This window comes from Dipteris shenzhenensis, chromosome 2 (genome assembly GCF_047967505.1).
Source record: "Dipteris shenzhenensis isolate YYH24624 ecotype China chromosome 2, Dip_SZ_1.0, whole genome shotgun sequence".
In the NCBI taxonomy this organism is placed as follows: domain Eukaryota; kingdom Viridiplantae; phylum Streptophyta; class Polypodiopsida; order Gleicheniales; family Dipteridaceae; genus Dipteris; species Dipteris shenzhenensis.
The window spans coordinates 24400424-24422655 of record NC_141597.1 but is presented as its reverse complement, the minus strand read 5'-3'; the positions used below and the strand labels follow the sequence as shown (position 1 = coordinate 24422655).

General features: G+C 43.1%; 2 protein-coding genes across 3 annotated transcripts; one reads left to right on the top strand and one right to left on the bottom strand.

The window, feature by feature from the left end:
* Positions 1-911: 911 nt before the first annotated feature.
* On the bottom strand, positions 912-4195 carry LOC147904518 (uncharacterized). Of its 2 annotated transcripts, XR_015542323.1 has the most exons (4): positions 2873-4195; positions 2055-2609; positions 1054-1929; positions 912-1013 (listed from the first exon to the last, which is right to left on the bottom strand). XR_015542323.1 is itself a non-coding variant. In XM_087386981.1 (3 exons), exons 1-3 carry the CDS (start codon positions 3755-3757, stop codon positions 1831-1833), a joined length of 1539 nt encoding a protein of 512 aa, XP_087243107.1. In that variant the 5' UTR covers positions 3758-4195; the 3' UTR covers positions 912-1830. The 2 variants fall into 2 exon arrangements, 1 of the variants encoding a protein (XP_087243107.1); XM_087386981.1 differs by having other exon boundaries at positions 912-1929.
* A 14655-nt stretch (positions 4196-18850) lies between these two features.
* Positions 18851-21440, top strand: LOC147904517 (Thiamine pyrophosphate dependent pyruvate decarboxylase family protein). Its single transcript, XM_087386969.1, has 2 exons — positions 18851-20302; positions 20474-21440. The coding sequence occupies exons 1-2, from the start codon at positions 18887-18889 to the stop codon at positions 20786-20788; spliced, it is 1731 nt and encodes a 576-aa protein (XP_087243095.1). The 5' UTR covers positions 18851-18886; the 3' UTR covers positions 20789-21440.
* Positions 21441-22232: the final 792 nt, after the last annotated feature.

Below are 22232 nucleotides of genomic sequence, written 5' to 3'. Positions count from 1 at the left end.
TAGGCATTTGCATCATGCATGCCATCTGTTAATGTGCATGGAAAAAAAAATGAATGTAACGCAAGCAAGACAAGGATATGGATAAGCAAGCTTGTAAGCACTAGGGTGAACACAAACCTGGTGTCAAATCTATGGGGTGGGAAGTACACTTTGCAATCCACACGTCATGCTAGTCAAACACTTCCAAGGTGATAAAAGGCTACGCTGAAGCAATTGACAACGTGACAAGTACGAGGATGCTGAGAACGAGAAAAACAAAAACCACACTTACGGCCATCTACAAGCTTGTGAGCATCTAAAACACCTTAAATCCACCCATTTGGACTTAATCCACACAAGCCCCCAACAAGCCTTTAACTCTTGCAATTCAGCTTTCGTTCTTTAAGCTTTATGTTTTATGTTATATTTCCACCCTCAATTAAGAGCTAAGAGGGAGTACTCAAACATACATATATTGCACTCTTGCATGCATCCCAAAGTGAACCTAAAGAGGCACATGGAGCCTTAATCCTGCGTGCCACAAATAGAAGCTTATTTTTTTGGTGAAATCTAATCGTACATTGTAAGTATTGTAAGCTGGAACTAATATCCAAAAAAGATTCCTAACCCTAGAGTTTCTAATGTAGGACCGTACTCTCATGCGAGGTTGGGCTAAGCTGGGATTGGATGGGCACAACAAGCAGAGCGCATCAATTTGAAAACATAATGACTATCTGGAATTTGGGATAAGAGCCTCCATTGGATATTTTCCTTGCCTTCTTTGCTAGTCCAAAACAGTCTTCTAAATCAAAGCATAATCCTGAAATCATCTCCAAAGTTAAAATTTAAAACACTTCATAAGTTTCATGAGAAAGAAAACGGCTCTGACTACCAAGAATTCCTCATCGAATCCAACCCTGTAACAAGGGCCTCAGGCTTTGCAACATTGATCAAACAATTGTATTTACAGATTGACAAAACAACTAGACACGGGGGGTGCTACGAATCAGTAACAATCAGTCCCCCGTATGCACCTTCAAGAGGAATCATAATCCTGAAGAAAAACGTATGCACCTTCAAGAGGAATCATAATCCTGAAGAAAAAGGCTATTGGACAACAGTAGCAACATGACGTACAAGTCGGTTAACAATACAGGTAGTCATCAAGAACTGAGAATAGGACTTGCAAGAGGGATTCAGGCTTGCAAAAGGTTCACTGCAAACTTGCATAAACATTGAACGAGTCGGTCACAAGAACCTGTTTAGTCAGCCCCCCAGTTTTGTCCTGACCATATCTCCTCTGAGCTTCAGAATCAGTAAAAAGATTCTATCATCTAGTTTTGTATTTCTGAACTGCCAAACCCCAAGAGAGGTTACCATCAATACGCAATGGCTACTCTCTTCCTATTCTTCTTGGACAACTCAAATGCATTAGAGGGTAGCATCAATAAGCCGTGGTTAATCTCTTCATATTCTTCTCAGACAACCTTTTCCTATGCATGATATACAAATACAAAACTATATTATCACCTCAAGCCAAAATAATTGCTGGAAAAGCACCATTGCAAGTATCAGAGGAACCTCCAATCCACGGTGTAGGCCAAGTGGTAGCATCCTGGACCTCTCAGTGTCCATTAATAAGCACAAACCAAGCCCAAACTTTGGCCATGCCCCTTGCAATCAGACAACTACCCCTTGTGCACTTGTACCATTAACCGCTGAACTAAACACATTCAGGTAATGGGTAATATACCATGATTGCAAAGTGCTTATAAAGACTGTTAAACAATGATACGCCTTTCCAGAAAAAAAACGTGCCACCTGGACCCAAATTTGAAGGATGTAAGCATATCAAGTTGCAATCACCATGCCTTGCATACAGGAATCCACTGTTATATCCAAAACTCCGTTCTTTAGATCACCTAAAGAGCAGCATTGTCGCCTAGGGACCTGCATCATTAACCATTTTCTTGAGCGTTAAGCTAGATAAATGGAAATCTAGCCTAGAGTCTGTGTTACTAGCTGCAACTAATGGATGCTTAAACAGAAAAGGCTCAACATGCCTCAATACTTACAAGGTACCAATGCCAGTCCAAAGGTTTGTTGACTACACGAATTTGCTGCACCCGATCGCGAGAAAATGTACGTGACCAACAGAATTCTTTCTTTTTCTGATCATCAATTGCACCATTTCGCTTGTAGGTGCTCACAACCAAACCTTTTCTCTCATCAGTATGAATCTCATCCAAGTAGAAGACAAATGGTTTATCACAAATGGATGGTGATGGCCGAGTATTGATGTCAAATTCTGCCTCAAAATCTAAATCATTCCAGGCCCTGAATGTTTTCTCTGATTTTTGAAGTTCGCGAGGAGACACGATTCTAGGATAAACTTGCACTGCATATCCCAAGGAAATGGAGAAGGACAGCCTATGCTTTGGATGGTAGCAAATGGACTGCTGCAAAAAACTGCTAGGTTCCGTTTGCATTGCCTTCACCAAAAGCCTCAAACTATCAAGTGTGCTAAGATCAGGGAAGAGGGGATCCACAACTTCTACATGATGCAAAGAGACGAAGGGGGCAACCGGATGTGCAGCTAGCAAGCCAAATGCACTGCCACGAATATCGACCTGCAACAACCTTTGCTCGGTTACTCAGAGAACTTGATCTCATTGTCAAAATGCATAAATTAAAGGGCTACGTTTGTACAAGGAGTACATTGACATTACTGAGATCTGCATGAGTTTAGTTTAAATTTGATTTAGAGGTAATCACAAATATCAGCGCCTATCTGTCAATGGCGAAATCTGCCCACAGCTCGAGAAGCTGGCCAAGAGCGAAGTCATCAAATGGCAAGGAAACTTTCTTTGAGAGCGTGATCTGAGCAACATACCTGATGGAATCCTGGTTCCTTGGTGATCGGAACACCGAGTTCCGTGATGCATGCATGGAGGCGATCATCACTGCCGAAAAGGTGAGGGTACCTCTGGATGCAATCATCGAACATTCCCACTAGAGCCTCAGCTAAAGGATAGCTTATAGCAACGCCACCTCCCCCGTATGCCATACTATAACTGAAGATGAAATTTTCGAAATGGCTCTCAGAATATCCGCCGATGTAATACATGTCATTGGGATCATATTTGCTTAGGATTCTCAATAGATTGTCTGTGGAAAAAATAGTGTCATCGTCCGCAACCACGAACCATTGCACATCCGGCACGCCCAGCCTGAACATTTCCACCAGAATACGTGCAATGCGAATTCCCGAAGGACTGCCGACGGGGTGAGTGTACCTGAAGGAGGAGGTGTCCTCGGAGACGATTAGGATGGGAAGCTCATCCAGGGGCTCGGAGTGCTGGATAGGTTCGTCGAGCCAGACGAAGCCCCGCATCCGCCGCGGCTTCCACCACAACTTGATGAACTCCTTGCGGTGAGGCCAGAGCTGGGCCGATCCGCCAATACCGAAGACGATGTTGCGGAGGGAGAGATAGGAATTATTGGCAGACGGGCGCGAAGAGGAGAGAAGAGTTTTGGGGAAGGTGGGGAAGGGGTCGGAGTCCCAGAAGTCAGGCGGTTGCCAGGGGAAGGGAGAAGGGAAGGAATCATCAGCAGAAGAGGAGGCTCGATTGGTTTTGTGAGAGCAGGCGTGGTGAGAGGAAAGGATGAGGTAAAGCCAGGCAAAGACGGAGGTGAGCAACAGGGCAGCAAGGAGCAGTGCTGTTGCAAGGGAAGAGCGAGGGTGGGGGGTGGAAGGTGTGACGGCTCCTTTCAGCATAGCGGATGAGGGAGGTTGCGAGCTATGGCTATGGCGGAGGAGCTCTGATCTGTGAGCGTGGGGAGCAGAAGAAAGAGTAATCCGTGAGATTGTGGAGCAGGAGGAAACAACCCAATTGGCAAGGGAGCAGGAGGATACAACCCAGTTGCTCAGAATGGGAGGGAGAGGGATGAAATTTCGTGGGTGGAAGCGAGGTCGGAAGCTCGGCGGCTATGGCGGACTGCAGGCGGGGGGACGATGACCGGATCGCGTTGAGAAGACAAAGTCTACGGGAATGGAAGGGGAGCCAATGAAGGGAGCAGGAGATCTAATTGCTGAGAGGAAAAGCAGAGGAAATATGGAGAAATGCGGAAAAGCGAAGCTACCTTGAAGATGGGGAGGCTATGGCGGAGAGGAGGGCAGGAGACCGAAATGGAAAGGGCGCCAAAGGGGAAGGGGGAAGACAAGGGGAAGCTAAAAGGGAAGGAGGGGGGGGCCCGACAGCAGAGCCGAATTGGGCAGGAACAGGAGGAAGAGGAGGAGGAAATGTGAAGCAATGGATTTGTGGCAGCTCCATGTGGCTTTGGAGGAACAGGAGGAGGAGGAGGAGCGGCCGGGCCGTAGTTGATTTGGATGAAAAAGCTTTGAATGAAGAAGAGCGCCGGTGGAGTCCACCACTCTTGGAGGGGGTTTTTTGAGCCCCCCCACACACACACACACGACCACATGTTCTCTCCACCCTCTCCTTGCGGTGGCAAGCACATATAGTCGCCTACTATCACCCTTGAGCCACTCAAGCCACCACACACCAGCTCACACCGTGAGCCTCTGTGCGTGAGTTGGCTTCGAGCAACCACGCGGGGCTCACGCACAGAGGCTCACGGTGTGAGCTGGTGTGTGGTGGCTTGAGTGGCCGAAGGGTGGGGCCTCCTTCCAATTGGCTAGGCTTCATGATCACCTGCATGCAACAACCCTCCCCCCCCCCCCCACCAGTGCTAGAAAAAAAGTTTTTTCCCAACCAGTCAAATTAAGGACATTCTCCAAGTCATGCGCCGATTTTTTTGGTCTCAAAACATACACATTTGCCAATTTTCACACTAAAATATTCAAAATCTCACCCGCTATTCTAAAGACACTGCAAAATTTCAGTCGTTTTTTTTAAATATTGCCGGTGCAAAATACATTAAAGGGTGTTTTTTTTCTAGCAGTGGGCCACACAAATGTAATGAAATTTTAGTATGTGGACTCATTCAAGCCCCCAATGCACTAAATGCCACCACCCCCACTTTTCTCCCTCAGCTACTTGAACCAAAGGAGTACCACCTCCCGCACCCAAATGCACACATCTGGGCTGCATGGAAACAAACCCTTGAAGCATTCCAAAGAAACACTCAAGAAAGCGCTTCTTAAGCCCGTCAACAACTACTAGGGTCGCACAACTTCTACTCCACAAAACTTTTCCATAATCGTGAACAACACACTACATATTGACCAGCTACTTTACACAAAAAGTGACCCCAAACTTAACATTTTATGCATCAAAACAGTCAAGCCACTAACAACAACAATGGTATGGTCAAAATTGCCAAGGAAACTCCCACTCCGCAATACATTTGATGGCCAAAAATTCAAAAACCATCACAACAAACAGCAGTCCCCAACCTCCCTATCCATCGGCGATTCTAGTCTTAATATCAAGGGTAATCCTAAAGCTTAACCACAATTGAATCTTAAAATTCTCCAAATTTTCAAATAACACACCTACATTCTCTACCTTATAATTAAAGCCAGCAAAGAAGAGTACACTACCTGCTAATATTTAATTGATGGTGGTGACCTTTTGCTAGCTAATGGTGACATTTTACGTACATAATGACAAGATGAATGATATTTATTCATTCATAAGGCCTGCCCAATATCAAAAAAGATAAAGGGGGGGGAGAGACACAGAGAGAGAGAGAGAGGGGGGGGGCGGGGAGGGAGAAAAGGTGGAGATGGTGTGTAAGAAGACTTGAGGGGAGAGAGAGAGTGTGTGTGTGTGTCGACCACTTTAAAGTCTGCATTCAAGTCCAAAGAAGAAAAGTCAACATATTATCCTATAGGAAAAATGCACTTCCAAAAATTCTAAAAATGCCTAATTTCTGCTTTGCCAAATTTGAAGCGTTGCTAAGGCTACCCAAGAGGGCAGGCCAATAATGTCTTTTTACTATGAACACATTAAATGAGACAAGGTCATATTCCTTCTAATAAAGAGGCTTGATGTACAATTGAGATTAAATCTAAACCATAAAGAGGCTTGATGTACAATTGAGATTAAATCTAAACTAACCTAGAATCTTTACAATTTCTAACTCACCATAAAGTCTTTAGAGTCCTTAAGTGCCTCCTCCCTTCTCCTTTGAGCCTATTATTTACCTCCCCCTTGCATGCGATTATTTCTCTCTGGGTCTTTCCATTTCCAAAAGTGCCAAAAAATCTGACCTCCAACTAGTATGTCCGGGGGTACATGGAAAAATAGGAGAATCGATTAGTATTTGTCCCTGGTCTTGGTGTGTCCACATAGCTCAGTGACAACCCTCTCAACGCATGTTTCATATTCATGCATAGGGGACCTCAAGCTCACTCCTTGATTGTGCACAACACATATTTTGATGGCAAAATTGCATGCCCTATCGCTTTTCCTTGCACTCAAGAGAACAGATAGCCTTCCCCCTACGTGGGAATGTTGTTTAACCTCGACTTTCAAAACTAGCATCTCTCAATACTTGAGATGTCTCTCTCAACCTTAAGGGTTACCAAAGCAACATTCGTCATATTGTTCATTACACTCATGAATCGTTTTCAAGCAGCTAGCATCACTATTCCTTCAACTTGTTTTTTTCATCTCTTTCACTTATGGCATGCGCCCTACCTCCCAAGGCATTTGAATGTTTTCCTCTCATGGGCATAGACCAACCTTTTCTATTTTGGGGATTTCGATTGTGACAATCTGCCTGCAAACATTTGCAACTCATATGTATACACTGCGTGGCCTCAACCATAGTATGATGGGTGGGTGACAGTTGCCACGCATCTCTGCTTCTTCCCTTTTATGTGGATATATGGTTGACTTAGGTCATTAACCTTGTTATGGATTGTCTAACACATTTTGCTTATGAAGTCTTTTTCAATCACTACATTAGAATATATTCTTATCAACACAGTCATATGGTAGAATGGTACTCTCTCTCTCTCTCTCTCTCTCTCTCTCTCTTTGAAAACGCTCCCCTTCCCTTTGCTTTCATAAAGAGTAAACATTTGCAACTCATGTGCATAGGCTACATGGCCTCAACCAAAACATGCTCCTAGCATTTCGTAGGGGTTCGGTTGTTGTTAGCAGCATAGGTCATGGGCAGCTACCCCTTATATTGACCAAATTGTATGAATGTCCTTTTTCTTAGGGGTTGACCCCCCCTTACTATTAAAATCGGTTGGTTTTTATATTTAAAAAACAGAACATGCTCGAGGGAGATGTGGTGGGCAAAGTGGTGGCCACACAGCCTTCCGTCTTCCATCGTATGTAAATATGACAACTAACTTAGATCCTTAACCATGTTAAATGGATTGACTACCTTGTTTTGCTTATGACGTCTTTTTCAATCACTACAATACAATCTTGTCAACACACTCACATGGTACAGTAATACTTACTCTCTCTCTCTTGTATTATATTACAAAGGCTCCTCTTCCCTTTGCTTTCATAAGCAATCAAGATGTCCCTTGTTGGTATCCCTCACATGCATGCCTCCTTTTCAACCCTACAAGGACTCCCTATGCTTGAAAGCTCGCACATGCATTCCTCCTTTTCGATCCCACAAAAGGTGGACTCACATGAGATGAGATTTTTAAATAGAAATAGCCCTATAAGAAAGGGATCTCTATATTTTTAAGGTTGGGAGACATGTGGAGACGTGTATTCTCTTTAATGAAATGAGTATAGCCTCACTCCCCCATATTGGCTCTAGTTTGGGAAAAGGCCTTTACTTTAAAGGAGAAATTCATAAGATTTGTTAGGTGGAAAGGTCAAGCACCCCAATTAAGCTAAGGTCAAAAGGATAGCTTGAAAAGCTCATGAAAATGCGGGACTCAATACATCTACTAACCACTCAAGGGGTCTTACCAATAGGCTATATAAAGACGTTGTGATAGAAGTAGAATATATTACGAGTGTTAAACGCTTACCCTCATAAATAGAGGGACATCCTCATTAATCCCTCTACTTTAACCCTTCGCTTGCCCTTCCACTCCTCCCCTCCTAATTTTTTCATCAATTAATATGATTTTCAATTCTTTTCAATTGGGGGGACCTATTTCACTTCTCTACGAGATAGTTAGGTAAGTTGGTAGTGACATGTCAATGATAGCTTTTCTTGACTTTATTATGTAAGTTATATTCATCTTGCTTGTGTCATCTAAGCTTACCTTCGAAATTTCTCATGGATGTCACCTAAGGCAACTGTAGTTGTCTTGAGTGACTCTTTACTCAAGGGTGAGTTGCATCAATTGATGTTCCTTATCCCAAAAAATGCCTCCAAACCTGATATTTCCCAATGTACACATGTTGTATATATGATGCACGTTTTGGATGCATTTTATCATTGGTTAGAGAGTCGTTACATAAATAATTTCCTATAATGTTTCCATCTTCCATTGAATCACAGTAGACATAACTAGGGTTATAGATAATCTATTTACAAGGTGGAAATCTAGACCTCTTGTCTAGACACTCAAATACTTCTATTCCCAATCTAGCTCACTCAATAATGATGTTGGATATGGATGGTGCTAGCTTAATTGGAGTGATTCTTTATGTGAAACCATTGCCAAGATTGCTCACTCAAAATCTCAAGTGATTGTGATTAGTATTAATGGCAATTATTGTGTTTGAATCACTAGATAATGGGCATGAATTGTATCTTATATGATTCCTAAAGACTCTCACCTAATCCCTTGTCTCTTTCTCATTCTCACCTCTACTTCCCATCAAGGAGAAACATAATTCATAAGGCCCTTATTTTTCAATGGAGTAATTTAATTGATTTCTTAGGTAACAAGGTGACAATTTTCACTAGGCCTGCCACGGAAAAAGGCAGGGAAAGGCAAAGTTCAACTCTTTGAAAGTTCCATTAGGGAAGTGGCAGAGTGGTCGGACCAGTAGCAGTGGTTTGTACCAACAATGGCCAAGAAGGTCTCAATGTTTGTCCAGATGTGGTCCAATATTGACTAGTAAATTATTCTTGAGTCAGCAATGGCTGGTGGCATGATAGGTGCTGGTATAGCAGCCAAGGGAATCGAAGCATGCAAGGTGTGGGTCTTGTCAGTGTTGAAGTCGCCTAGGACAACAATTGGAATGTCCTCGTCCAAGCTAGCCAGTGGTTGCTGCAGTGCAACGAGAAAGTCGGCGATTGGTGTTTGGGGGGAATTGTATGTGCCAATGACTTGGATTTGTTGATGGTTATCATTGTTGAAGATGGTGGATATGATTTCGATGCCATTTGTTGTTGTAGATGTGCTGTTGATTAGTTCAAGTGCTGGGTTGTAGAGGATGGTTAGACTGTGCCCGACAAAGCATGAAATTTTGTTGAATGTGTTTCTTAGTGGACTACGGCCATTTTGGTCCTTGTTTCTTGCAAGCATAGGATGTTGGCAAACATTAGGTTCATGTCTGCCAATATGTATTCATGATAGCAATTTAGCGACAATGTGTTCAAGGACTCTATGATTGTGTGTGTTTCTTTGTGCAGTGGCAGGTTTCTCTGCAAACATTGCCAGCTTGCTTCTATATGCAATCATGCAATTTCTACCATGACAACCTTGTCGACATTACATTGATATGTTTTGCTTCTAATTTATTGAGAAATATAAGTTTCTTGCACAAGAAATTTGGGAAAGTGGAGTGTATAGCCATGGCTTCTAATGTTTGTTGGGTCATATGCGACTATTGTGATTGCTAGTCCGTGTGCCCTATGTGTTGTCCTTGCATTGGTGGGTTGTTGTGTCTTTCTTTTTGTTCATTCATGAAGAAGAGGTGCGCAATGTCTATGTCTGGGATTGGTTGTCTATGAAACATGTTGTTCATGTATGACAAGTCATCTTCTGTTTGTTGCCCAACCCTTATTCTATTTAATGCATCGATGAATGTCGTCTCTCTCTGACACATCTAGAATTGCTTTGCAAAGGTTGCCACAAAAGATGACATCTAGCCTGCCAACTTCAATTGAGTGTATGTGCTTGATGGAGTGGACGTGCGTCCATTAGGTCTCGCATGCTTTGTCCAATAAGGGAATCTTCATTGAAAATGACCAGTCTCAAGTTTTTGTATTGAGCACTTAGACTGTCAAGCTTTTCTCTTTCTAGATTTGTTAGTGCATTTGTCACTAGTGGGAGATGCAAGGCCGAATGGATTGTTGTCCCACCTATGATAAAAGCAGTTGTACCTATGTATGCCATTGGTAGCCCAACATTGTCAACAACGATGCTTTGTTCATAATGTTGGACTAGTGTTGTCAGCAATGTGAATGTATTGCATGTGCCAGTGCCGCCAATTAAAATAGGTGGATAGGTTCATTGGGCTTGTCTCTCAATCTTGAATCTGCAAGCAAAGTATGGGTGGTCGGATACAAGTGTCTCGGCCTTAATGAGGTTAGCTCCCGCATTAATTTGACTCATTATTTGGATATTGTTTGTTTTCAGAATCATCATGTATGTTTGAGAATAATCATTATTCGAAGCCTATGTATGTTTAAATTGTGATAGGTTGCTCCAGAAGATGTTGCCTACACCAAATACCATGCCTACGTCAAGAGATGAAGCGAAGAAGATGCTAACAATGGTGGGTATGGATTATGATACCATCCATGCTTGTCGTAATGATTGTATTCTCTTTTGTTGTGAGCATGGAGATTTGTCTAATTGTCCGAGGAAGGAATTGACTATGAGGAGACTTTTGCTCCTATAGCCGAGATGACAACCATTCGGACTGTCATTTCTCTTGCTACAAGTTATAGTTGGCCTGTTTATCAGATGGATGTGAAGACGGCCTTCTTGAATGGAGACCTAAAGGAAGAGGTCTATGTGCAGAAGCCCTATGGTTTTGTGGTTAAGGGATAGGAACAAAAGGTATGCAAGCTTCGCAAAGCTTTATATGGGCTGAAACAAGCACCTCAAGCTTGGTACCATAAAATCCATCAGTTCTTATTATCACAGGGCTTTGTTAGCACTTATACTGAGCCAAATATCTATGTGCTTCAAGAAAAATCAGAAATCATCATTCTTATTCTTTATGTGGATGATATCATGCTTACTGGCAGTGATGAGGGAAATATTGCATTAGTAAATTCAGCTTTGTCTCGGTCATTTGATATGACAGACTTGGGTTTACTGCACTATTGTTTGGGCATTGACTGTTGCCAAACTCAAGATGGTATTTTCATGTCCCAAACTAAGTATGCCAGGAGTATATTATAGAGATTTCACATGGAGAATAGTAAGCCTGCAGCTACACCTCTTGAGAAGGGTCTCAAACTGTCTAAGTATGATAAGGCTAAAAAGTTTGATGGCACTTTGTACAGATAGTTGGTGGGGAGTCTTATCTATTTGTGTTCCACAAGGCCTGATATTGCTTATGCTACAGGAGTATTGAGTCAGTTTATGCATTGTCCCACTATCACTCATTGGAATGTTGCCAAGCGTGTTCTCAGATATGTGCATGGCACTATTACTCTTGGGATGCATTATACCAATGCTTGTGATCTTGATCTATGTGGCTTCACAGATTCTGATTGGTTAGGGGACATTGATGATAGAAAATCCATTTCTGGCTATTGTTCGGGATTGTATAGCAGATGGCATCATTATCCTCATCTATTGTCCATTTGAGGACAATGTAGCAGATATCTTCACTAAGAGCCTGTCAGCAGAAGTGTTTGTACATCATCAAACAGGCTTGGGAATCAGAGACATTACAACAATGTCAAGGGGGGTTGTAAAATGACATTGTTTTTCTTGTAATACTCCCATAGGTTGCTATATCCTGTTGGATGAATTTGTGCAACCATGGTACTTTAGGTACTCTAGGTACTTCTGAGGAGTTCCTAGATACTTCAGCCATACCATTGGGGGGGAATTGATAGAACATACAATGGTATGGTATTGTAGGCTAGACTTGGTCTAAGTTATTCTAGTCTAGAATTTTCACTTTATACTTGGGTTTCATATATAAACCAAGTCTTGTACTTCTATTGTTGAACTATTCAGTGGAGCTTTGCGTGTGGACTACACTCTCGTGTTCTTTATCCACTTCGTGTCTCCCCACATTTCCAACAATAGCCACTATTTGTTATAGTGTATCTTAAAACGTCAAGGTAGTCACTTTTTGTTACACCCAAGAGCTGCAACCATTTGTCAAATATTATTCTTGTGCCTTGTTTGAGGTCCAACAAAGCTTTCATGATTTACTCCATGAGGTTTTGGTGTCCTTGTTGCTACAGCTCAAGATCTTTATCGATTGGTTGTAGGATGCACGTAGACTGTGATGGAGGCTTTGGGAATCTATATCTACATGTTCTTCCATTCTTTCTATAGCCTTTTCGACGATGGTGCATTTGCCCACTACGTAGTGTGTCTTCTAGCAAGTCTTAGTCGATACTTATGTATGATTCAATGAAGGAGAGCACATGTGCAATTGTTGATGCACTTGCAACCCATATTAATCCATGGTCATGTTGGATGCCTCTATGTGCAAAACTCTATGATAAAGAAGAAGTCCACTACTTCACTAAGAATTGTATTGTCTTTCCTCAATGGTTGTTTCAATTCTTGGAAGCAGTGAACATAGTACCTTATAGTTGTAATAACTGGATCCAAGTGGAAGAGGTGGCAAATGTGGGATGCATTAGTGTCATCTTGTAGTTGCCACAAGTCAAGATTCAGTTTCCGTAGGCAATCCAAGAGCTTGGGCCAATGTTTTCACCACTTGAGAATGTGACAAAGAATGTAGGTTGAGTCATTGCAAAGACCTTTTTTAGTTTATCTTTGTAGTCAGTCAAAGTACGTAACACCTAGAAGTCTCTATATCATGTCCTTGAATTCAACAATTTCTCAATGTTTGTATCTCGTCGAACATCCTGAGCATGTATTTGCCTGCCATGTAGTTGCCCTTTTCAAAGGTAGACCCAAGTTGATGAAAAGATCACAAGGACCATTATCTTCATTGTTTTGAAGAATAAGTTTTCAATTTTCCTTGTGCAAATCTTCTATTCCCATCTAGTAATTTTTTGGTAGTTTTGGAAACATAGGTTGTGATAAGATCTTTGTCTGCCATAGAGTAGTGTTGGGAATGACATTTCATCATAGAATGTATCTTCAAATAGTATTAGTGGTGAATTTCCATTGAGTGGTGCAACATGCATGATGGAGTTGTTTGAGTCTACAACCTATTGTGTAGTAAACAAGCCATAACATCTCTTTCAATAATCAAGATAGCCAATATAGCTGAAGCTGACATCCAAGCAAACTAAAAGATTTGTAGCTTTGAAGGATAACTCTGCCACATTCAAGTAACTACATGCAAGCTTCCAACAACCAACTACAGTTCTCATCATGCTCTAAGTACAAGAAGTTATAGCAATTCATATTGCAAATTGAACAAACTAATGCCAAGAAATGGCCTACAAAGAAGCTTCAATGCCACTCGAAAGTATCGAAGGAAAAGCTCCATACCCAATCAAATTTATACTAACAGCTACACAACACTCTTTGTAAAAAGTTCAATAGTTGTGCAATAAATTTTTCTACCTGTCAAAAGTCTCAAAGAAGAGGGTCCAAATCCAATCAGTTTTATACTAACAAGTGCACATCACTTTGAGTAAAATGCTCAAGGGATGTGCAATAAAAGGCTACCATGATACGTTTCCATGTAGAACTCAAATTGACATCAATTAAGATCGTGTGCCAACATATGTTTCCAGGTCTAAGTACTACAAACGTGAAGCATGTTTCTAAAGAAAGTTTAATCAATGCCAATGGCTTCCTAGGGAGTGATTGGTCAGCAACCTTCCAAGAAAATAAGAAAGTTTCTTTTCAAGAATAGGAAAAATAATAGACTGATAATATTCAATTGATCAAAAGGAGCTACCCGGATGGCCTCTACTAGCAATGGAGGAGAGAGGGTTTCTACTAGTTTAGTTGCTAAATAGCCACGGAGATCTAGGAGCATAGGGACTCCTAATCAATCATCCCCTGTGGACACTAATAGTCACATTGATGTTGACATGTAGGGAACTAAAGAAGGAACGACAAATAGGCAAAATCTTGCCTCTCCCCTCCTTGGATTCACCTTACACCTAGAGGACCGCGACATCCAAGAACTTGAGAGAAATTACGATTGAGGCTGACGTGCTAAGAAATCTCTTGATAGAGTTCAAGACCACACCAAAAAACTTCCCTAGTTTAGGACATAGTGAGATCAAGATACAAAGTGCAGCAAGGTTCAGCCATTTTCATCCCCTATTCAAAGTCGCCTACCCAATAGATGGCCCAAGACCTCCGACATGCACCAGAATGCGCAAAATCTTGTGTTGAAACTACCATCGAGGGCGTCCTATGCTGGCACTCTCTAGGGAGGAAGTAGAAGTCTTTTTTAAGCCCCTCCAGTCCCAAAGCAAACAGCCTGGGAGACACCCCTCGAGCCAAAAATATCTTTCAAATCTCAAACAAGAAGATGTGGCTGCCTCCAAAGGAAGCAGAACTCTAAAAAAAGATGAAGCAAGTAATCGACAAGATGAGAAGCTTAGTAAAGGTAAGATCCTCATGGTTAAAGTTCACAATGGTATCGTAAATGAAATGACAAAGTGGTTGTGTGCTTGTGCTATCATTGGATATATCCACGGTGTCAAAGAATGTAAGATCATGATAAACCTAGTGCAACTAGATGAACATAGGAACTATGGAGGCTCAAAGCATACTGAATAAGACATGAGAGGGAGATAACAAATCTATGCCTCTTGTAATGTGTGTTCAACAATACATGATAGGCTTCTTATATAGAGAGAGCCTTTAGAATAGTCAAACCATGTGGGATCCTCTCATCCACATCTCTCCTTGTGGATATCCTCAATCCACATCTCCACATCATGTAGCCCACATCTTAGGGTGGTTACTTTGATACATTCCTTATCACATACCTTTGTCCTTTAATTATGTGCTCATGGCACCACAACTCTCAACACCTCCCCTTGGTGCCATGATCCTTTGGCTACTGCAAAAGGTGGTCAGATGTGAAATACAAGATCAAATCCTCCCCTGGGTGCTTACATAGCTACTCTCAAGTGGTCACGTTTGATTTACAAAATATAGGCAAGGTTGGCAAGGTTTTTGTTTCTCAATACATTCCATTGATGTCACCTTTTGGCTCATGGCTTGATGACGATGCTGTTCGCTTCTTTGTTTGACGTAGCTTCATGCATGATGCTTTGTTCTTCCATGTGCCTTGATGCTTTATGTCTAGATGCCATGCTTCGTGCTATGGTCATCTCATGCACTTGTGCTTTCGGCATGCTTATGACAATGATGTGTGCATTCATGCTTTGATTTATCATTTGTTGCAAAGGTCTTACCATGAGCTTTATTTTGCTTCAATGGCAGTGTCTAATTGCATACAATGATTCTTACTTGACAAGCTCATAGAGCTTGAAAAGACGATCACTTTTCCTTTTCAGAGTGTGTGCAATTCTCCCTGGATTGCAAGTTATGCCTTGTGAAAGGTTTTGTGAAGAAGAGGGGCCTTGATGATGTGGCATAGGGATTCACATGTAGCTTGCAGGACTGTGCTTAGGTGGCACTATGCCACATGGCAATCTCTTAACTGAACTGAATTAACCCATGTTTAAGCAAACTTAACCACAGTTAATCGACCAAAACGTAACCATGGTGAATCTTTACCACAGTTACTTGACCACATCCTTATCTGCCACGTGGCTTTTTGTGGAGAACCTTGGAGAAAAGACTTTGAAGAACTCTGAAACGAAGGGTCGAAGCGGCTACGTTGGAATTGCACATCTTGCAAAGTCTGTGTCGTCTGAAGTTGAGCGTGAAGGTCATCGCCCGTGAGATTGCTAGAGAGGCTGGGCGTCGATCGCGGGCATGGAAGGAGCGACGGTTTGTGCGGCTGAGTCAGCTGTGGAGATGAGGCAATTAGCAGAAGAGATCGAAAGCCTCCTCCATTTTTTGGTGTCGGAGTAGCCAATGATGATGATGTTGTAAGAGTCGATGTCACAGGGGCAAGAAGATGGACTGCATATGGTGAAAGAGCCACTGGGTAGTGTAGAGGCAACGGTGGGATAGAGGGAGGAGCGGGGGCTCGGAACCTTCACTAAGGGCAAGGTCGAGGACTTACTTCGTGAGGTCGATGGAGGGGGAGGCAAAGCCATAGAGCGAAAAGGAGGGCATGGAGGAGATCAGAATTGGTGGAGATCCGAGAGAAGGCAACATGGGAGAAATTAATCGATTTGTGAGAGAGGTCCCGTGTGCAAAAAAGGCATCCAACGGCTCATATCAAGTTGATCTAATCCAACATCTGGAGATTGTCCAATCATCCTGGAAGGAATAATTGGTACATAGAGGAGAAGGGCCATATGAATGCCAGTGGTGCTACCCTTGAGCTACACTTATTTCTTCAAAATAAGATATATAAGAAGAAACCTTCTCCATGGTTAATCATTGCACCCTATGTATTTTTCGTGCTATAGCTAGTTGTATTGAAAATTGTTCACGTGTTAGAATGCTTGCCTTAGATGGCCCTATTTGAACTTTTTTGATCATTTGATGCATAGCTAAAGATGCCTTTTGCACTTCCTTTTACGAAAACTATTGGCTTACTTATTTTAGACTCTATGGATAATATGTACAAATGCAAGTCTATTTGTACATGTGTTAACCATTACTCCATTGACATTTGAGTATGAAGGGGCGAGAGATTCATTTGTTCGATTATTCTCTTCTGTTTTGTTTGAAATTATTCTCTTCAATGTTCCTCCAAAGGTGTTCGTATCATTGTTACTGGCAATGGTGGGTTGTGTTTTTATGTTTAGTGCAAGCAGAAGTGTGCTTATGAGTTTGGATTCCTTTCATGTTGTCATCTAGCAAGTTCTTATCACATGTTATTCTTTGTAGACCCACAATTACTCAGAGTTAAGACATAGCCCTCCCCAACCCTAACTTTAAATACTTAACACTAACAACACACTAAGTAGCCACTAAACTAACATTAACCTACACTAAACTAACTTAAGAAAAGTTAGCTTGACTTTCCTAACTACATTTCGAACATTTGTACGGATTAGGGAATCCACTAACCCAACATCCTGTGGACCCTTTACAGGGCCAAAAATGACGAACTTGCATACTTCTTTCGTTGCATTATGGTGCACACATACAGTCTCCATACACTAAGCAAAGAGACTAGTGAATAGCCTATCATTGAGCAACAATGAAATAAGAGTAGACAAGCCAAACGACGAGACCACACACAAAATCAAAGAGGCACCTTTCTATCAAGCAAAGCGACATATCTCAGTATGTGTGCAACAGAACATCAAGCATGTCTATTCTACCTATTACCCATGGACATATAAATAAATTCAATTAATTAGTCTTTGGCACCTGTTTCGTAAGCTACGAGTATCTTGGACCTTTAATCTCTCCCTAATAACTTAAGCTACGAGCATTGCCCTCCTGCTGCTGTGCCTTTCCGCCTCCCTTTGCTCTTCTTCTCCTTCTGCCTTCCATTGCTCTCCCCCCTTCTCTCAGGCTCTCCCCATTCCATCGCCCCCCCTTTCTCTCAGCCTCTCCTCCCGCTCTCCTTGTTTGCTCAGCCACACCCCCTCCCTCCCCTATATATATTCATGTGGCAGCCACGAGCCTTCTCAAATAACTGCCACCGCCCTTCCATAGCTTCTCAAATATCTTCCACCACCCTTGTAATCATTTTCGCCCTCTCGCCTTACCTTAATTGCCTCTCACCCTTTCCGCCTACAAATCTAATATCTATTTTTCCAATGGTGTGGGCACCTATTTACCCACGGACAAAAAAAAGGACGGGGTTTTGACACGTGGTAGCTTGGAGGAGAAGAGCTTAGGAAATGCTACCACATGCCGCCCTTGAACTCTTGGACTATCACCACCTCTTAGGTTATCACCCTCGAACTCTTGGAATTAAGGGGGACTCGTGGACTTTTATGGACTCATGAAGCTCTTGGACTACCACCCTTGGACTCTTAGACAACCATGGGCTACCACGGGCTCTTGGACTACCACCATTGGACTACTACCACAAGCTCTTGGATTACCATCCTTGGACTCCTAGACTACCACGGGATCCTAAACTATGCCACATGCCACCCTTGGACTCGCAACACACATACACACGTGTAGTGGCCGCGCTAAGAGTTTCTAGGATTTGTTGCAGGATAAACTCGTTTTAAGCATTTGAGGGCTTGTTTCCATGTAGGGCCCTAGGTGGGACACCCACATAGGCACTCGCCATTTAGGCCACATGCTCATGTAAGAACTGGGGTGGCGGCCTTGCCGTCCTTTAAAAAGGCATTGAGGGATTTTGTAAGGATGACAAGACCGATCAATTGGTGAAAGATTGTTGGCAGCATAGGCTTAGTATGTGTGAACTATTTGGCGCACCCGGAGAAAATTTGTGGATTCAATCTTTGCATCCAACTGCTCTAAAGGCTAGCCACCGTGCCCCCATTCTCTAAGGTTTGTGGGAACCACAAATCAGTGCTAGCACCCGCATCTAGATGCGTGAGCATGCGACCCCAGCTGCGAGGAAACAAGCCCTCGGAGGCGAGATCTAGGGGGGTGGTACGGGATGTATGCCACGTGGCAATGGCAAGTGCAGGATGAATCTTTTTAATTGAAAGTATTTTTGTTAAGTGCTTGGAAAAAGAATAATAAGAAGTCTTTAAACGATGTCGTCTTCATTTTTGCAAAATTATTTTTTTGAAGTGCTTGGAAGTATTTAAACGATGTGGTCTTCTTTTCTGCAACTTCTTCATTTGAGCAGCTGTGAGCTCCATCGCCATAGCTCAGAATCTCTTCGCCATGGTAGACGATGGCACGACTTCCTCCCTCGACGGTAACGTCCTTGCCTCCCTCGCCCTCGCCAAAGCTGGTATCTCCCACATCTTCGGCGTTGTTGGCATCCCCGTCACTTCCCTCGCCAATTGTGCTGTCAAAGCTGGCATCCGCTTCATCGCCTTCCATAACGAGCAGAGTGCTGGCTATGCCGCCGGTGCTGCCGGTTACCTCACTGGAAAGCCCGGGGTCCTCCTCACTGTCTCCGGACCTGGATGTGTACATGGGCTCGCCGGCCTCAGCAACGCCATGATCAACACCTGGCCCATGATCATGATCTCCGGCTCCTCTGTGCAAGCGGATGTGGGTAAGGGGGACTTTCAGGAGCTGGACCAGATCCAGGCTGTTAAGCCCTTTGTGAAATTCGCCGCGAAAGCTGAGAAGGTCTCCGATTTGCCGCGGATTGTTTCTGAGGCAGTGGCTGCTGCAGTCAGTGGTCGTCCTGGTGCAGCTTACATTGATCTTCCTGCCGATGTGCTTCATGAAACCATCTCTGCTAGCGAGGCAGAGAAGCTGTTGGAAGTCGTGCAGGAGTATATGCCTCCATGGGAACGGCCTGGAATGCACCGAGAGCTGGAAGCTCTGACTGTGGACGTTGAGAAAGCTGTGGCGTTGCTCAGAGGAGCAAAAAGACCCTTGATTGTCTTTGGTAAAGGGGCTGCATATGCCCGTGCTGAGGGTCCTCTTCTCCAGCTGATAAGTCTTACACGGATACCGTTTTTGGCGACTCCGATGGGAAAAGGTCTCGTTTCTGATTCGCACGAACTTTGTGCCGCAGCTTCTAGGTCACTTGCGATAGGGCAGTGCGATGTCGCTCTTGTCGTAGGGGCAAGGCTTAACTGGTTGCTGCATTTTGGAGAACCTCCTAGATGGTCCAAGGATGTCAAATTCATTTTGGTGGACATATCGAAGGAGGAAATCGAATTTCGGAAGCCAGCTGTTGGGCTGGTCGGTGATGCACGGTCTGTCTTGCAACAAATCTACGTCGAAATAAAGGATGATCCGTTTGCCCTTGGCGATAGGCAGCCTTGGCTGGAGGCTATTAGGGAGAAGACAGCCAAGAATGTGGAGAAGATGAACGAGTCACTAAATAGAGATGTTGTGCCATTCAACTTCCTTACACCAATGAGAATCATTAGAGACGCGTTGACTGAAATGGGATCACCTTCACCGATACTTGTTTCTGAGGGTGCTAATACAATGGATGTTGGCCGTTCAGTGCTGCCACAGATAGAACCAAGAACGCGACTGGATGCTGGCACATGGGGTACCATGGGCGTAGGCTTAGGATATGCCATAGCTGCTGCTGCCGTTTGTCCAGAAAAGTTAGTGGTGGCAGTTGAAGGAGATTCCGGATTCGGTTTCAGTGGCCTAGAAGTCGAGGTATTACTCTTTACTGTATAAAATCTTCCAGTATAGAGTTTGGTACGTAAATAGCATTTAACAGTATAATTGTACGAAATATGAGCTACAGTCTGTCAAGATGTTATTGTGAATCAGAATGCACGTAGCTTCCCGAAGATCGCTCTTGTGACTGCTTTTTCCATGTATCAGACAATTGCTCGATATGGTTTTCCTATTGTGGTCATCATTTTCAATAACTGTGGTGTATATGGAGGAGACCGTCGAAAGCCTGAGGACATAATTGGTCCTTACAAAGATGATCCTGCACCAACATCTTTCGTTCCAAATGCTCGATATGATGTGGTAATGGAAGCGTTTGGAGGCAAAGGTTATCGTGTAGAAACACCCCAGGAGCTGCAGCTTGCTCTTAAAGAGTCTTTCACCTCCAGAAGGCCATCTGTCATCAATGTCATATTAGATCCTTATGCAGGGTCAGAGAGTGGCAGAATGCATCACAGAAATTAGTAGGTTGAATTTTGCAGCTCATTTGGGACTGCAGGTAAGAGAATCCACTTATCTTGTGCAGGCGGTATCAGAAAACTTATTCACCAGGTCAGTTACACATGTATTGTACATGTCTCCTATTTAGTCTTTTTATATACAGATTGTATACCAAAAATATGCAAAAGTGTCCAAAAGCTTTGCTACTTTTGTATAGTTAACGATTACAATGTAGGGTGAGCTTGAATGCTTATGAGAGTCCAGGCAAGATTCATACCCAAGAGAGCAGCATCAGATATATTACTGTGACCCTGATAATAAAAGGTTTCTTATAACTTTTTGGTTCTTCAGTCGCCTTCTCCATGCAAGTGGGCTATCGTTGGCCTGAAGACCTGCAAAATTCCCTGAATATGAAGTTTTGTACAACAAAGCTGCTCCCCAAAACCTGTGACGTTATGGAACAGCTGCAATTATCTGCAAAATTTCCTCAATATGGAGCTCTGTACAACAAAATTTTCCCCCGAAATGGTGACGTTATGGAACAGCTAAAGTCATCTTTTTTGCAGAACAGCTCAGCAAAAGCTATGGCCGGTTGCTATACAGCCTCCCTTGGCTGTTTCCCTACTGAATCACTATATATTCTTTAGAAGCTGATATAGAATGGTGTGTCTTTATTGAGCTTTGCATAACTAATGAGTAGGATTTTTCAATTGGGGTTAGTTCTTTGCTCGTAAAGTTTTAAATATCCCAATTAAATGCAGGCAAGATATATTATCTTCAAGGCTTTAAACTGATATGAGAACATGTCAAGGAAGCATTGAAATATGAACAATCCCCATTATTATGTGAAGTGATGTTGACATTGTTTACTTTCTTTGCTTTGGGATCTTTCACATTTCTTTTGTACCTATTTGGAGTTTTTGCTTTAATTCACTTATGCTATAGAAGATTCTTCCAATTGCAGGCAGCGCCATCTCATTTTCTCTTCATTGTAGGGATTGGTGAATCACTGCCCCACTTGTGAGCTCCATGAGGAGATGGGGGCAGGATACCTGTGCTAAGTATGGGCATGAGCATGCGGTCACAATGTGTAGGTGCCAGACAGGCATATCTAGTATTTCGGGAGATCACCCATGTGGGTGGCTGATGTACAGCAGCATGCCGTATATGGAGGGCAGACCTTATGGGCGGCTTTATAGGCTGCCACATGAGCCTTGTATGAGGCCAGCCACATTGGTTGGGTGGCTCTCATGAGGAGAGCATTTGGGGGGAGGGGGGGGGGGAACATAGGGTGATGTGGCTGCCATGTGGGCAGTATGCTTACAGCAAAACAACAAATCATTGGCTGCCATGTGGGCAGCACAAAGGGAAGGTACCTGGCTGCGATGATGTCGACCTGCAGAAGGCAGATGATGTCAGCAACAGAAGGGAACTGCCACATCAGCAGTACGGCCGATCTAGGAGCCTA

Excerpts from the sequence above, each read along its gene's own strand:
- LOC147904518 (XM_087386981.1), bottom strand. The coding sequence starts at position 3,757 with ATGCTGAAAGGAGCCGTCACACCTTCCACCCCCCACCCTCGCTCTTCC. Across the intron at positions 2,610-2,872 it reads AGGAACCAGGATTCCATCAG|GTCGATATTCGTGGCAGTGC; the intron begins GTATGTTGCTCA and ends AGGTTGTTGCAG. Across the intron at positions 1,930-2,054 it reads TGGACTGGCATTGGTACCTT|GTCCCTAGGCGACAATGCTG; the intron begins GTAAGTATTGAG and ends TTAATGATGCAG.
- LOC147904517 (XM_087386969.1), top strand. The coding sequence starts at position 18,887 with ATGGTAGACGATGGCACGACTTCCTCCCTCGACGGTAACGTCCTTGCC. Across the intron at positions 20,303-20,473 it reads TCAGTGGCCTAGAAGTCGAG|ACAATTGCTCGATATGGTTT; the intron begins GTATTACTCTTT and ends TCCATGTATCAG.